Genomic DNA, 16152 nt, shown 5'->3' with positions numbered 1-16152 from the left:
GCTGTTTGGGTGACCATTACAGATGCTTGAACCCGTAGCTCCTCCACGCTGGCAGGTTTTCCAGCGCAGCTGCAGGTACTGACCTTTCTGCCCCTTCCTCTCCCCATCATCCTGGAGACCTGAGAATTTAACGCCCGCCGCCGCCAATTAGGGAGGCTGCCACGTTCTCCAGCCTCTCCTGTTTACATAAATAGGTGCTTTAATCCATTTTGCCAGCAGGCTTTCCTCTGGCACAGATGGCTGGTATTTTCATGGCGCAGCAGCTATTAGATCTTGAAGTTCCTGGTGACAACTGTACGTCAACTGTACCGTGGCGCCTGCAGCACGACCCACGAGGAATTAAGCCTCAGATACCACCGTGAGCTCCTGAACGTCAGCACGGCCCCTTCCCCCACGCAGAACAGCCTCCCGTGGGTTATGTGCTTCTCTCCTTGGGTGCTGTCCCAAAAAGCCATTCGCCCTCGTCACCTCTCCAAGTTGCTTTCCCCAAATGAACAAAAGGGTCCTAGAGGCGTGAACCAATTTCCTCTTCCTTTACAGACCCCAGAGTTTTGGCCCAGCCTAGATCCAAGTCCCCACGAGCTCCAGCCATTGTGGCTTTGGAAGACCCTCTGGCTGGGATCTTGCCTCTGTCTCGCTAACAATGGTGCAACACCACAGAGACGGTGGCTGAAACTCAAGCGCTATTTAAACAAACGAATATGTAGGGTATAGTTCATACCACGCGAGTTCAGACAAGGAAAATCGGCACAGCCAGGCAGCTCAATGCGAACCAGATTTTAAAAACAAAAACAAAACCCCAAGCCCTTCCTTAAGGAAGCCCTCACCGAATTCTTTCCCCTGCTCAGGAGTCCAACATCACGCCTTGTGCTAAGCCTTCGCTTTTCACTCCGAGGAAGGACTTTAAGAAACAGAAAGCAGCACATTATGGAGCACAGCCTGGCTCGCAGCCAGGGCTGGGGGGGAAAGCAGCACACAAACCCTCTGCTTTAGCAGCACATTTCCCTCCCGCTCTGTGGCAGAACAAGCTTTTGCAAAGCCCTAGCCGTTTGAACCCGCAGCGTTGCAGAGTCTCAGCTTCCCTAAGGCGAATCAGTCAATTGGTTCAGCAGTGTATTTAGAATCCCCCGGAGCCTACCCTTAAATCACCTTTATATTTCTCTACCCAAAGCTAATAGTTTCTACCTGCATTTTGCTTCATCTCCGTAGAAAAACAAGCTCTTTAGCAGTCACATTAATAATCCGCAGCAATCTGGTTGTCGTCTCCCTGATGGAAAATTTCACAGTGCTGCCCAGCAGCGGCAGCGGCCACGCGCTGAGTGCTGCGTGCACCTCGTGCCTCTGCTTGCCTCCCTCTGCACCCCTCAGGGGCAGAGCTGGGGGGCCCGGGGAGGACAGGCAGCACCCCAGGGTGCACAGCCGAGCCTGGCCAGGCACTCAGAGCACGCAGGAGCCTCGTGGAAGCAACCTGATGCTGAGCAAAAGTCAGTGAGCTCCCTGTCTGAACGAACTTAGAGGAAACCCTGAGGCCCCTGCCATGGTTTTACCACTCTCCCCTGGCTACAGCGGTGAGCAGCTCTGTTCTGAAGCCCAGGGTGGTCCCAGGACTGCTGAATCCCACCCCATCCTGCTGGGGACACGGGACACCCTTTTCCTCCCACCCCAACCATCCCATCCCTCCTGGAGCACCAGAGCTGCTGCTGTGGCCTCTCCCCCTGGCAAGGTGCTGGTAAGCAGTGGCACCATAAAACGTGTCCCGAAAGTATTTATCCTAATATAGCCTGGTGTGCCCCGGCCAGCCTCGTGTGAAAAAGCCCACAAGGTAAATATTCATTAAATAAGCAGAGAGCTTAATATAGAAATTCAGGGAGTCGAGTACTCTTCAAGCCCCCTCACTTCTTTGCAAACAATCGGCCAATGAAGATAAATTTGGTGAGGCTGATCACTTGCACTTCCAGGCAAGGCTCTTGTAAAAGAGAAATCACATGTTTCAGTGTTTATCATCCCCGCAGAAAGGCCTGGTCCACCATCTCTCCACTCTAATTCCTGCTCTCGTAACTGTCAGATTATGAAACTGCAGACTGTAAGCCTTCCGAGTTCACAGAAAAACACCTCTCTGCTCTCCGCTGCCACTTTAAGCAGACGAACTAATAAAAACAGCTCCGCTGTTCACTCCACATGCCTGGGAGAAAGGAATCTGGAACGGTAGTAGCTTCAAAATACCATCAGAGGAAGCAACCACCCACAGTGTCTGGAGTCCCCTCATGCCTATCTGCTCCCTTCCCCTTGGTACCCACCACCCAAATCCGCCTCTTCTTCCACCCGCCTGCTGGGGGGGCAGAGGCCAGGAGCCCGCTGCCAGATTTCCCCCGATCCCAAGAATTAAGGAGCTGATGCCTTTGTGGTGTTTGATGTCAGGAGCTTGCCCTGCCATCCATCCAGGCGGGATGGTCCCTGGTGCACGCACAGCCGGAGCCTGCACCAGCATCTCCTGGAGGCGCTCCTGGTGATGGCAAGGAGCTTTGACCACCCTCGGGCAACCCCAGCAAGGCGGTGGGCAACAGAGCCACCGCGGCTCCGCTGTCACCTTCCAGCCACTCAAAGGAGAAATATAAAGGAGAAGAGCTTTATAATTAGGCAGACGCACGGACACTTCCTCGCACGGCTCCACGAGCTCCCAACAAGGGGCAGCGCACGAAGGCGAGGCGGGGCGGGCGATCCCACCGGCAGCACCGCAGAGAGCACTGCCGCTTAACGCGGGCTGAAAACCGAGGCTGGCAGCCAGCCTGCATTAGGCCGTCAGGGAGAAGGCGCTGGTTGGAAGGGACACATTTAGCACACCCGAGCGCCCCCGCCGCTCAGTCACTGAGGCATTAACGGCACGGGAGGACACGGGGACTTGGAGCTGGTCTGGCACGGGGCGCTGCGGGCAGCGGAGGAACGCCTCCGCACGCAGCGGCGAGTGACTGTGCAAACAGAAAACGTGCCAGGATGGGGGAGAAGTAAACAAGGACGACTCCAGAAGCAAGGGAGTTCCCAGAAGAGGCTGGCGCAGGGACAGGGCTGGCTGTGGCTGGGAGGGAGAGCCCCGGCGCCCCGCGAGCAGCACCGTGCCGGCTGCCGTCGAGCACCGGAGGGCACGTAGCAAGGTTTTGCAGCATCTCGGCATCCAGGCTAATAAACTCTTCCCCCCAACGAACCATGCACCTGCAGGAACCCAGGAAACAGCCCGTCCCGTGCCCATGCAGCGTCTGTGGGGCTCGGGGCACGACGCGGTGCAGCAGCAGGGCAGCACCCAGGCATGCAGCCACAAAACCCGAGCGAGAGACCAGACCGCGGCTTCTGAAAGCAGAGCTCTTGTCATCCTTATAGAGACGTTTCCAGGGTGGCAACTTCTTTCCTTAATGACTACATACAGGGAAAAGCTCGCCTAGCTGACAAGCGGATGAGAGGCTGGAGCAGAGGCAGCCTCTTGCCTGCAAGGACCGAGATAATAGAGAGGAGGAATAGCTGGCGCTGAGTCTATTTTGGATTCAGCATGCTGCTGCTGGAGCGTTCACCAGGGAGGCGAAGGCATTTGTTACATCCTCCCCGGGGACCGCGCATTCAACAGACGCTCCTGCCTGCGGCTGCACCGACCCCGGCGGCTGCCACGTGGCGGGGGGCTCGGCATGGAGCCGAGCAGCCCTGGCATGGCCAGGATCACAAAAATTAGGGATGGGAAGGGACCTTGAGAGATGATCACCTCGTCCCATCCCCAGGGACTGCGGGAGGTCGCTGCCCGCGAGCTGGAAGCGCCGAGCCGGCTCACCTGCTCGTGGTACTCGATGCCCATGCTGAGCGTGTTGATGAGGATGGCCACCATGATCCCGCGCCCGAAATATTTGCTGTCCACGATCTTCCGGAAGGTCTCGCACACCACGCGCCAGAAGGCCAGCACCCTGCCAGCGCTCCTGGCCCGGGCCCTGCCGCGCTGGGGGTCCCGCTGGTCGCTGTAGTGGGCGTCCTGCGTGAACTCGTAGACCCCCTCCTCGCTGTCCGAGTCCGCCATCTCGTTGTCCGTCTGCTCGGCCTCGCTCGCCAGCGCCTTCAGGCAGTAGGGGCAGCCCTCGGGGTTGCAGGAGCCGCTGTCCAGCTTGGTGCAGGGGCTGGAGATCTTGCAGGAGCTCGGGCAGGGACCTGAAACGCCAACGGGGCAGGGGAGGGTGGGCTGTTAGGCAGGGTGGGAGGTGGTGAGAGCGGTCCCCTGTCCCTGATAGCAGCAAAAAATTGTCCTCAACACGACAGGTATTTGTGAAGGGGAAAAGGGCTCCCGAGCAGAGGCAGCTCTGGTGCCATCAGCACGTGTTAACATGAACCTGCCTGGCCGAAGCGCACCCCAGCCCTCGGTTAATGCAAGGAGCCATAGTCACCTGCACATCCAGCCCTTTTCTCACTCCTCACAGAGCATTTCCCAAAGGGTTAAAGATCCCCAAGCAAAGCTCCTGCTCCCTGAGCACCAGCTCCCCGCTCACTCCCCTCCTCGCTGCCCCCAGCACCCCCCCCAGCCCAGCACCCATCTCCTTGCACCCTTGGCCGTGAAGGCCAGGAGAAATCAAGCAGCTCCTCCAGCCCTGGCACTCTCTGAGCTGCAATTAGCGGGAGCACCGCCGCCAGCAGCCTCCTTTCCCGCTCCTGCTGTTTGCTGATGCTCCAAAATCCCCAGCTTCCCCCCACGGCAGCTCCCAGCTGCCAGGTGGCTCCCCGGGGGACAGCAGCAGCGGGATATTCCCCCCATCACCAGCTGGCTGCTAGGGGGGAGGCGAGCTGCAAAGCTCCCGACTCCTGCACAGCACCACGAGCACAAGCCCAGCACCGCACAGCTCAGAGCCCTGCTCCAGGGGCTGGGGGATTTCGGCTCTTCCCTGTGCAGTTCCCACCTGGAAAGGTCGAAACCTGCAGTGTTGAAGGCCACCGTGGCAGGATGGGGATGCCATCTACTGCCTGGGAAAGCCTGGCCTGGAAATGCTGCCTGGAGGCCAAGAGGGTTTGAACGAGGTTGGCCCGAGCTCCCAAACCTCAGGATGTGGAAGGGGAAAGAGCGCCTTGCGGTGAAGGTATGAAACCCTCGCCTGGGGAGAGCTGCGTTCAGTTCCTGGCGCTGCTGCAGACTTCCTGAGCAAATCGCTCAGGGCGGATTTTTAATGCTCGGCATCTGCGAATGCCATTGAGAAGTCATGAAACACAGACACCCCCTCGCCCCCAGCCTGGGGCCCTGGGGCGCTGCGGGGTGTGCTGAGCCTCAGCTCTCCTCGGTCCAGAGGCATCTGCACCCAAGGTTGGCACCGAGCGGGGGGCAAGCAGCCCCCACCAGCCCTTGACTTTTACTGAGGAAAGGACTTGGCTATTTTGAAGCAGCCAGGCTGGGCTCCAGCTCTGTGCAGTGTCCTTGAGCCAAGCCTGAGATGATTTGGGGAGTGCGGGGATCTGGGGAGTGCTCCCTCTAATCACAAAATAAATTGTATTTTGGGGGGAGATTTTGAAGGGGAAGAAAATGGGTTCATTGAAACCATTCATTTCCCTTGTTTCCCCCCCCCCCCCCCCCCCCCCCCCAAGTACAAAGCCTGGATGTTTGAAATCTCTCTCTCTGTTGTGGCTGAGATGCTTTAGGTAGGTTGGAAGATTCCTGCTGGCCTCACCTGCAAATCCATCACCTTTATCCGTAACGTGGACCGAAAAGAACCCTGGAAAGACGTGGACGAAAGAGAAGGCAATCAGAAAAGAGCTCACGTTTGTGCAAGGAAGCCCCATGCCAATGCCCAGCCCCAGCACTCACCCGTGCTCTGCGTCTCCAGCAGCTTGTGCATGGTGCTGTACGGCCCGGGCGGGATGTTCAGGCTGGTCAGCGTGCTGCTGCCGGCCCCCACCGCCGCCTCCCCCAGGCTCTTCTCCTTCAGCACCTCATGGGAGGTGCTGGGGTGCACCGTGGGGTACACCTTGCCGCCCCCCATGCCCCTGGGGACACCTTCTGGGCTCGGCAAGCCAAGAGCCGGCTGTGGGAGGGATGGCCGGCAGCGCAGCGGCTCCACGTGGCAGTCGGCGTGGTAGATGCTGTGCACGGACTCGGTGGTGCCGGGGGCGGCGCCGGGGTTTGGTGCCGACGGGGGCAGCATCAGCCGGTTGGTGCCGTTGTGGAGGGAGCTGGTGTCCACGTCGCTGATCTCCGGGCTGGCACGGGGCGCCCGCAGGTTGCCGTTGCCCAGGTGGTAGTGGTGGTGGTGGTGGTGGTGGTGGTGGATGAGGTGGTGCACCGAGGACCTTTTCCTGGCCCGGCGCTTGCCGGCGTGCCGGTCAGCCCTCGCCTTGCTGGTGGGGCTGGCAAGGAAGCCCATCCTCACGCCCGCCACCCTGTAGACCTCCACGAGCTGCTTGCTGCCTTTACGGGCAATGTAAACCAGGTACTTGAGGAGCTCGTCGTAGCAGCTGCCCGGCTCCGAAAAGCTGGCCAGGGTGCTGGCGTTGGACAGGTAGCGCACCCGCTGCTCCTTCATCAGCTGGCTCTCGCGCTGCTTCGTCTCCGAGAACTGCGTCGCTATCACCACGAGGCAGAGGTTGATCATGAAGAAGGAGCCCACCTAAGGGGACGGGAGCCATCAGAGCCCCATGTCCTCAGCTCTGCCCACCCCACGGCCCTTCCTCGCCCTACACCACCATGCAAGGAGCAGGGGGCAAACCCCATCTGGCCCTGGTGTCACCCATTGAGGTCCACCAGCCAGCCCTGGCGTCCCCCATCAAGGACCACCAGCCAGGACCACAGCACGCCTGACTCATCCTCCAAGACAAGCCCCCCCATGTCCCTACCCCGGGGACTCCCACGCCAGGGCTCCACAGAGGACGTCAGAGATCAAAGGCAGGAGGAGATTATTTTGACAAAAAGCTTTTGCTCTTTTAAGACCGTGTTTTTCTCTCTCCGCAGACAGCAGTTGTAATTATCGCAATTAGTGGCATTACGATGAATGCGCTGAGCCCTCCTGATAGCAGCGATTTTTCTGGCAGTGTGTGGGTAGCTTGCGAGCAGATCCCTTTCCCCTGCTAACGGGATTTGCGGGTTACCGTTACGCAAGGGCAGCAGCAGTCTGCATCCACAGCTTTGAGATTTTATTTCCAACCAGGGTTTTCACAAGGTCCTGCTTTCCGCAGATGCCAGCCTGGATCACAAGGAATTTCTGATATGCTAATGGGCTGCCACAAAGCGCTAGCAGTGCCCGCACGGCACCCGGGAAAGCACTGTTTGTCCTTCCTCTCTGCGGTTTTGGGGACGCAGAGAGCAAGGGACTGCTTCTTTTTTTGGGGAAAGCTAATAGATGAACCAGAAAAAGCATCATGGGCTAAACAGCCTCCTACCTTCTCATCAGGGTTTGAGTCCTGGTTTGATGAGGACCAGAAATCCCCACAATGGTCTAATGGAGGATGTGCAGCTATTTTGCTGGATTGAGTCCAATTAGACAGGAAGAAAGGGATTCATCTCACTTATCTCAGCTACATCTGAGTGAGGCACCTAATGATCCTTTAGAGTCAGGAGAGGAATAGGCACATCAAGTCTGCAATGCATCTAATTTATTTTGAATGTCTACCTCAGGAGCAGATGAATCAGCCCCTTAAAGCACCTATTTTTCTCCCTTGACGATAAAGGGAGTCTAGACAATGAGCTCCTCCACTCGCGGGAGACACCGCCGCTCGCGTAGATGAAGCCCATGGTGGAGCCCACCCCTCCGAAACTCTTTGTTGGCTCCTTTGTGGGTGGTCTCGGCTGACGCTGGAAAGCGTGGGTGGGCTGTGGGCAGTCATCCCTTCCCTCCTTTCTTCCTCTGCTCTCTGAAGTTTGGGGCTGTTTCCCTAAACGTCCCCTCTGCACCGAGGCCCAGCCAGCTGGGCTCTTCGGTACGGGGGAACCTCTGGGTAGCTTCCTCCCTTCCACGGCTCAAGACCTGATCGGGGAAATTTCCCTGCTTTTAAACCTGAACTCAAGGAGGCAGCTAAGGGAGAGGACCTCGGAGGACAAGGAGAGAAGTAGGAGAAGCAACAGCAGTGTATCTACCATAGCTTACGCGCACCTCCCCTTTGCAGCACAACGCAGTGCCGTGCCGAAGCTGCATGTCCTGCGGCAGGCTGGTTTCTGCTACGTGGGACCAGCCTCACACCCCGTGCTATCCGCCTGCTCCTCTCGGCCACTCCACCCCTCCACAACACCTGGAGACCCCCCCGTCCCCGCGAGGCCACTCACGATGATCAGGAGGATGAAGTAGATGAAGTTGTAGAAGGAGTGCGCGTCCATGACGAAGTACATGATGTCCACCCAGCCTTCCAGCGTGATGACCTGGCGGAGGCAGGAAGGGAAAACCAATCCGGCGAGGCTCCGTTACAGCACCAAGAGAACAAGCAACATTTCTCCTGCCTGGGCCAATTCCGACACCCCATAGCCGGTCTGGGTGCAGTACGGGACACCGAGGAAGCAAATCCGGCTCCCACCAATGCTGATAGCCACAGTGCTGGTGGCCCACAGCGAGGGCTGGATCCAGCCCTTCTTTTCCAGCTGGATGTAAGGCCAACTCTACACTTTGCAGAGACAACAGCAGGCTCTAGGCTCTGCTCTACATCAGCACGGTCCTCCTGCACCTACACAGCATTTGGGACCAGGCTTTTGTCCACGGAACCATCATCAAAGCAGGCATTAAGCTGTCTCCCTGCCATTTCGAGCATCCTTGTGCTACTACAGAAGTGCTTGCTGGTGCACCACAGCCCTGGGAATGGGGTTGCACAGCCCCACAACATCTGGGGAGGCACCACCAGCCGTCCCACCCCTGCCCCGTGACGGTTTGCACGCCAGGCTCACCTGAAAGATGGCGATCCAGGCGTAGCCGATGTTGTCGAAGTTGATGGCACCCTTGAAGGGGTTGTGCTCCCCGGCTGAGCAGTTGGTGTAATACTGGTTCCAGTTGACACAGGACGTGTTGGTGGTGTCGTTGTAGGAGTAGTAATCCAGGGTGCACTCGAGGCCCTCCTCCCTGCGCGTCGGGATGCTGCGGCAGTAGCGCATCCCGTTCTCGCGGGGCTGGGAGCAGATGAAGGGGTTCTCGTCCTCGTTCTCTGTCTGGTAGTACCGCTCCAAATCCACCGCGTAGGGGCTGAAAGGGGCCAGACAGGGCTGGGGTTTGCACAGGGACTGCAGGCAGTCTGGCGTGGTAACAAACGTGGCGACAACGAAGTGACATCTTTTATTCTGCATCGTAAAGGGATTTTTGATTGATTGTTTGCTTAAATCCCCTTGGGCTTCCTGCAGCCCCCCTGGGGGTAGTGATGTCCCTGTTGGGGCTTAGGGAAACTGAGGCAGTGCACTCAGTGTGTCGCTGGCGGGGCTGGGACCCCTGATCCCTGCCCCGTACAAACTCTTCATCAATAGAAGGAGGGGGAAACAGATGGAAATAGAGGAATAGAAAAAGAAATCAGACAAGAAGTGGAAGAGGTTGGTCAGACTGGTGAAGCACTGCTGTGTCGTGGCTTTGGAGCGACCCCTCTGATGGCATTACGAAGAGTCTCTCCATCTGGAAGACCAACGGCTTTGACCTGGGGCACTAAGAGCAGGGTTTAGCCTAGCAGCACTTCTCTGAACCCTCTTTGCTGCACTAAGACGGAAATTGGCCACTTTAAGCTCCTGTATCTCCTGTCCTAGTGATGCTGAGCACGGCTTAGGGAGACTCTATGAACAAGGACCTCCCAGGCCTTCCTAAAACCAGAGGCGCGGCCTCCATCTACAATTCAGTGCCTGTTCAGCCCATAGATAAGCTATAAATTCCCTCTGAGGGTGGCCTTACCACAGCAAGCACGGCAAAAACACTCAGAGAGATGAAAGAAGCCATGGCCAGCCAGAAACTGGCTGCTTCCAGAGCAAGAAGCTGCCTCCTTAATGCCGCCAGTACTCCCACTAAAGCTCACAAAGATACTTTTAAGCCTAGTTCAGCCCGGTTAAATCCTGCAGAATTGCCTCTAATACCCTTCAGGGCTTATCAAAACCCCTGGAATTCTGGCTCAATTAAGCGGCACCCAAACCTGTAGCTCGGTTGGATTTACCCAAGGGTGAAGGAGTCCCCCTGCCCTAATGCCATTTACTTAGCGGGGTCCTGCCCTGGTAATGGCTCCCCTGATTTCCCCTGGGGGGCACAGCCTGCAGGGGGTGGCAGACGGTTGGGGGATATGTGGGAGAGGCTAAGAGGTGCCTCGTGCCAGCTCCGGGCTTGAGAGCCCATCATTATCGTCGGGTGTGCAAAGGGAGAGCCTCTGCTTTACACACTCGTGCATCCCAGTGTGGATCCAGCTGGATCAGCACCAGGGAGGCTGCGTTTGGAGGCGAAGCACCAAGAGGTGACATTTTTGGAGCTGTTTTGCATCTGAGAAGCCCTAATTACAGCCCCAAAGGCTGCCAGGCTGGGATGCTCCTCGCAGTGCTGGGCTCCCGGCACTATTTGCAGCACGGTTGCTGTATGTGAAGACAACCAAATCACCGAGCGCAAATCTGGGGGCTGGGATCTGTGAAAAATTAGCACTTTTAGGCAGGGACTGTCTCCTGCTCCGAGACTAAGAAGTGTCTAGCATCATGAAGTGTGTGCCCAGCTCCCTCAGCCTCCCCTGCAGTTCAGGTGGGACCACAAATGCCATACCAGTAAGCACTCCCAGCTGCCAAACGGGATTCAGGTCTCAGCATCCTGACGAATGCAGAAAAGGTCACACGTTAACGATATGCTGAATTTAGAAAGCCTCAGCTCTTAAGCCTGGTTGTTTTCTTGGAGGCTCTTATCAATCACAGAGGCTTCCCAGCGCCGGCCGAGGGCTAAGGGCAGCACTGCGGGATGCGAATGGCAAATTGCTGCAGCTGGCCCAGCTCCATCCACGTGCACCAAGGCAGGAGCCGTGGTGGCATTTCGGAGCTGGGACCGTGCACAGAGGACCGGGGCTTTCTGCTGGACAGCCCCAACGCTCCCCCACGCTCCAGCCATGGACACGGCCACAGGACTCACATGCTGAAGTTCTCGGGGAGGAAGCAGCGATTCCTGAGCAAACCCGCCCAGAGCTGGACTCCCACGATGCCGAAGATGAAGAAGACGAAGAAGCAGAGGAGGAGGACGTTCCCCAGCATGGGCAGCGTGTCCAGGAGCAGCGTCACCAGGATGCGCATACCTGGGGGGAGGAGGAAGCACTCACCGAAGAGGGAAAATCTGCTCTGAGTTTTCTCCTTCCATCCACGGCCTCCTGACCTTTTCCCCTCCATCTATACCCTTCCTTCCCCTCTGCTCCCCTCATCCCCCACATGCTGCAGGCCCCCCCCGGCCCCACCACCCACCCCGGGTACCCCCGCCCAGCCCGGCCCCACTCCCGGGCACACAGCCCACCTTCCCCTCTCCTCTCCCTTCCTCCACTCCCCGTCCCGATTCCTCTTTTCCTCTCAAAGTTTTCTGCCAATTACCAGCCCCTTTCCTTCCCCAAGATCCGACTCTGACACCTCCCTTGCTCAGCCCTATTGCTTTCCCCACTCAGGCTGTATTAAAATTCCCTTCCCTTCCTAACTCCTCTCGTCAACCCTAAATCCCCTCTTTTCCTTCAAACACTGGATTTTCTCTGGCAGTTTATTCTCACGAGCTCAGGAACAGCCAGTTCTGTAACAAAGACAAATTGATGGTGACTTCAACTTGACATTTACACACAAAAAAATTGATTTTATCTGACATCTCTGTAATATTCTGCTCATCTCTCTCTCTCTCTCCTTCCTTCCCCATCTTCTGCATTCTCTCACTCGCTTACATTGATTTTCATTTAAAGGAACCCTTACTATTGCTTCCTTTACTTCGATACTTCAAGAAGCTTTCTGATGCTGTCGTCTCCTCCATCAGGTTTTTCCTTTTACTCCTCTGCTGGGGAGCAACCACCATGAGTCAACTCCTAATTAACTGGAGTGACTTTCCGTGGTTGCTGCATTTATCATCATACAAAACTCTCCACCTTCTTTCCCCACCTTATATTTCTATCCCATCATAACTACGTTGCACAGGAGCCAAGATGAATTACCCGGGATTTGAAAACGCATTAAGTGAGTTACATCCCCAGTCAGATGGTGGCAGATAAATTCAGCCATCCGTCAGTTCAGCAGCGGGGAAAAAAACCCATCACAGAGAGGATTCGGAGGGCACAGTAACGTCTGAACCAGCAGCAGCAAGCCAGGTTCAGAGTCGGGACCAGAAAAATAAACAGAGCCCAGGCACTCCCAGCACAGAGCTGGAGCTGACCCGTGCTCATGGAGGCACAAGGGTTCACGCCGGGAGGCAATTTGGCTAAAACAACGCTGCATCCAGCACCCAGGGCTGCAGGAGCAGGAGGAGGACACCTCTAACAGCCATACCCACACCTAGCACACCCCATCCTTGCAGCCTCGGGTGGGGGACAGGGCTCACTGGCTCTCTCCCACAGCACAGCAGGAAATCTGGGAATAGGACGGGGTTTGGGGGTTTGCAATGGCCAAGGCAGCTCCGAGCAGCGGGCTGGGCTGCCTGCTGCAATGCTGGAGCTGGCAATTCTCTCTCCGAGAGGAAGATCTTGCAATGTTTCCTGGTGCTCCCTGGGTACTTCACAAGCCTCAGAGCATCACTGCACTCACATGAGGCTGTGAATCCCCCAGCAGCAGGACTCACTTTGCTTCCCAGGGAGAAAAAGGCTTGGATGAATTATTTCGCATTAAAACCAGTACCTCGATTCTTAGGGCAGGTGAGGGATCTTCTCTAGGGTGAAACCAGCAGGCAGAACTGCACGTGGCCATCAGTTTGAGAGTGGGCTATGCTAAATTTACAAAAAGGGGGGCTCTTTTGTGCTGTGGTTGGAGTACTCGGATGGGCACCCAGGCAGCTCTGCAGGCAAGGTTTGCTGCACAGACCAGCTGTGGGGAGTGGAGCAAGAGATGCTGCTCGAGGAGGCTCCTCGGTGCCTCCCAGGGGCTGCCTCCAGGCATGACACGATTTCTGTGTCCCAGCTTCTCCAGGGAAGGATTGGGGAGTGCAGGGAGGGCTTGGATCCCTCTGCCCACGCTGCATGGGAAAGGCTGCTGGCTCCCCACCACCTGCATCCCTTCACCTTCGCAGCCTCCTAAGGCCCTCTTCAGATGAGAAAGAAAGGAGTCTGAACACAGCCCTGGGACAGACATCTTGTCTGGTGGCACCCAAGGGCACGGACAGGAATATTGTTTGAAATAGGAAAGTGCCAGGCACTGGAAACCCAGGAACGGTGGTAGGACCTAGAACCACCAGGGCCTGGGCGAACGTTTGATGGAAGATGGGAAGCATCAGTGTTTGTTCTCCCACCTTTGGGGTACGGATATAAAAAAATTATAAGGGAAGAGCAAAAATCCAACTTACTGGGGACTCTGTTAATGGCCCTGAGCGGCCGCAGGACGCGCACGGTGCGCACGGCCGAGAAGCTGACGTTCTGCAGGTCCAGCGAGTACTCCAGCATCCTGCAAGGCAGACAGGGACGAGTGTCAAGGGTCTTCAGGATTATCAAACGCTGCAAATCAAACTGTATGCCAACTGCTCACTGAAGGCATTTGACTGTGTCTCTCCCCTCCGAAAGGTTTACCAGAGGAATTCATTAAGGGTTGTTTGCAGATCAGAATAAAGTCAATGAGCGCACGCAGCCAGATCTCTCACCTCTCTCTCATCTGCTCTGGTTACTGCTTCTGCACAGGATCCAGGGCAGAAGCTTCTCAAAGTCCCTGCTCACTGCAGGAGGGAAATTGCCAGACACAGCCCTGTTTATAATGACTGATTGCTCCCATTTTACAGCTCAGCACAACGAGGCGCCACCTTCACCTGACTTCGCCCAAGGCTGCAGTTCTCCTGTGAGAGACCCTGGGGCTGCCCAGCACCATCTCATCCTGCTCACAACACCTTTGCTCAAGCACAGCGGGGCCACCAGCTATGTCACTGCTGGGATTTGGCCCTCGTCCTGGAGGAAAGCACGAGAGACCTGCCGAAAAGCATCTCTGAAGAGGCAGAGCCAGGCAAACGCGACGACAGAACCGCGAGGCTCCCTGCACAGCCGGGCTCCTGCTGCTGCAGGCAACCACAGGATATTAATCTCTTCCGAAAATTATCAAGTTCCATCTTGAAGCGAGTTGGGTGGTTCCCTCCCTCCAGCTTTGATGGTTAGCAGCCTAATTTCCAGCCTCAATTTATTCAGGGCGAGCTCACATGCATTTGCTCTTACGCCAGCGCTGCCTTTTAAGTTGCTCCTGGAGCCGTTCTGTGTCGCCGGTGTTTACCCACCCAACGTATTGACAGAGCACAAAGCACATCTCCCAGCCTTGATTCTGCAAAGCCAAACAAAGCGAGCTCTCCCAGCCCCGTCTCACAGACAGGCTCTCTGCTCCCAGCCGTCTCCACGCCTGTCCCAGCCCGAATTACCCTCACCTGCTCAGACACCGGCTGCTGGAAGAGGCGTTGCTGGTGCCTTGCTCAAAGGTATGTGGTGCTGCCCCATCCCTCCCTGCTGGAGATGAGCTCTTGGTGTGATCCCCAAACCCTATGGCTCCACGCCTGACGCAGTGATACCTAACCCCATTTCTCTTTGTAGGCTCCAACAACGATGACTACCAAACCATAGCTAAGACCAAAGCCTCAATAAATTCTTCTGCGTCCTAGCCAGGAGCACCACATGCAGCCACCACGGGTTTGTCCTCATCCTCTGGCTAGGCGAGACAGTGGCAGGGCCACGGGGGCACGTCTGAGCTCATGCAAGGTCAGCCCCCCTCTGCAGGGCACGGCACTGACCCTATTCTGGAGCTGTGTCCCCACCAGGGAGAGCCACCAAAGCTTCCCCAGTCTCTAACAGCTCTAAAATACCCCTCGGTGTTTGGAAATAAGATTTTCATATGGTTTGCAGGATTCTGGTAAAAAGCCCATGTCGAACATACTGCTTTTCTTTCATCCATAATTAAAACAGAGGCGAACAGCAAAATTCAGAGCAGCACATGATTATTTGCACCAAGACAAATCGTTTTCTGATTAACGACAGCTCCAGACTCACTCCCAGAGATGAGCGTGCTTGTAATCTGCAAAGGGCATGTTGTAGAACGCGGTTTGATTTAACGTACTAAAAAACAATTATAATGTCAAATTAAAAAAAAAAAAAAGGATCCCACTACCTTGAGCAAAGAGCTCAATACCAGGACCAGGAGCAGGTGGGTGCGGGGGGAACAGTCACTGAAGGGCATCACCAGCGAGCACCCACCAGCTCAGAGGTCTCCTCCCATGCGCAGGAGGGATCAATCCAGTCCCTGGCCAGCAAAGCTCCCCAGGGAGAGCAAGCGTCAGGGTGCTGAGCACCAGGGAGGTGACAGGAGCATTTACCAGCCCGTATCGCATCGGCGCACTGAGAATCCATGGCGTAAAAAGCCCACGACAAAGCTTCAGCCCAAACGTCATTTCTGCTCAAATGTGAAAGCACGACGCCTGTCAAAGCCTCTGCTGTGGTCCCGAGTGCCCAGCGAAGTTAAAAGTTCAGAAAAATGCTCGGCATTAAGTAGGGTGGATCCGCATCAGACGCTGAGACTCATCAGAGCGCTCGGCAGCCGCCGGTCGCCGGAGTTATTCAGAAAGAAAGAGGAAACATTTCGGAAACATTTTGGACTTTCTAAGAATACAAGCAGAGCATCTGCAAAGCCAGACGTTCGACGAGCTGCTGGGGGGATGCATGAAAAGGGCTGATGAAGCCTTTGGCAAGCACTCCTCCCAGAGGGAAAGGTCCTGGGGCTCGCAGCAGGACAGACAGACAGACAGACAGACGGGGCACACGAGGGACGGCTCCGGACAGAGCAGGCAGCAGGAGCCTGTCCCCGTCCTGCCTGGGGATGGCCTGGCAGCTCGCTGGGCCGTGTCTGATCTAAATGAGATGGAGCCGTGCCCGCGGCCGTGAGCTCTCTGCAGGGAGCGCCCGCAGTGCCCTGGGTGGCCGCATCCTGCCTCCCCGCCACCCACAGCGCGGGGACAGCCGAGGACCTGGGGACGCGACGCAGGCAGGGACGTGACCGAAGTGACCAAAGCAGCGTGGTGACAGCCCCCACCTGCACCGGAGCCA

At 56.6% G+C, this 16152-nt stretch overlaps 1 protein-coding gene across 1 annotated transcript in view; it reads right to left on the bottom strand.

The window, feature by feature from the left end:
- The window catches only part of CACNA1G (calcium voltage-gated channel subunit alpha1 G), a 132943-nt gene that overhangs the window by 76718 nt on the left and 40073 nt on the right, over positions 1 to 16152 (bottom strand). Inside the window, 7 exon segments of the mRNA XM_066980267.1 lie at positions 3812 to 4179; positions 5679 to 5723; positions 5816 to 6614; positions 8264 to 8356; positions 8873 to 9164; positions 11052 to 11211; positions 13434 to 13531. Of these exon segments, the coding sequence (XP_066836368.1) occupies positions 3812 to 4179; positions 5679 to 5723; positions 5816 to 6614; positions 8264 to 8356; positions 8873 to 9164; positions 11052 to 11211; positions 13434 to 13531 (1855 nt within the window).

Source organism: Anser cygnoides, chromosome 19 (assembly GCF_040182565.1).
Source record: "Anser cygnoides isolate HZ-2024a breed goose chromosome 19, Taihu_goose_T2T_genome, whole genome shotgun sequence".
Classification (NCBI taxonomy): Eukaryota; Metazoa; Chordata; class Aves; order Anseriformes; family Anatidae; genus Anser; species Anser cygnoides.
Note: the sequence above shows the minus strand (reverse complement) of the source record. Positions and strands in the feature narration are given on the sequence as shown.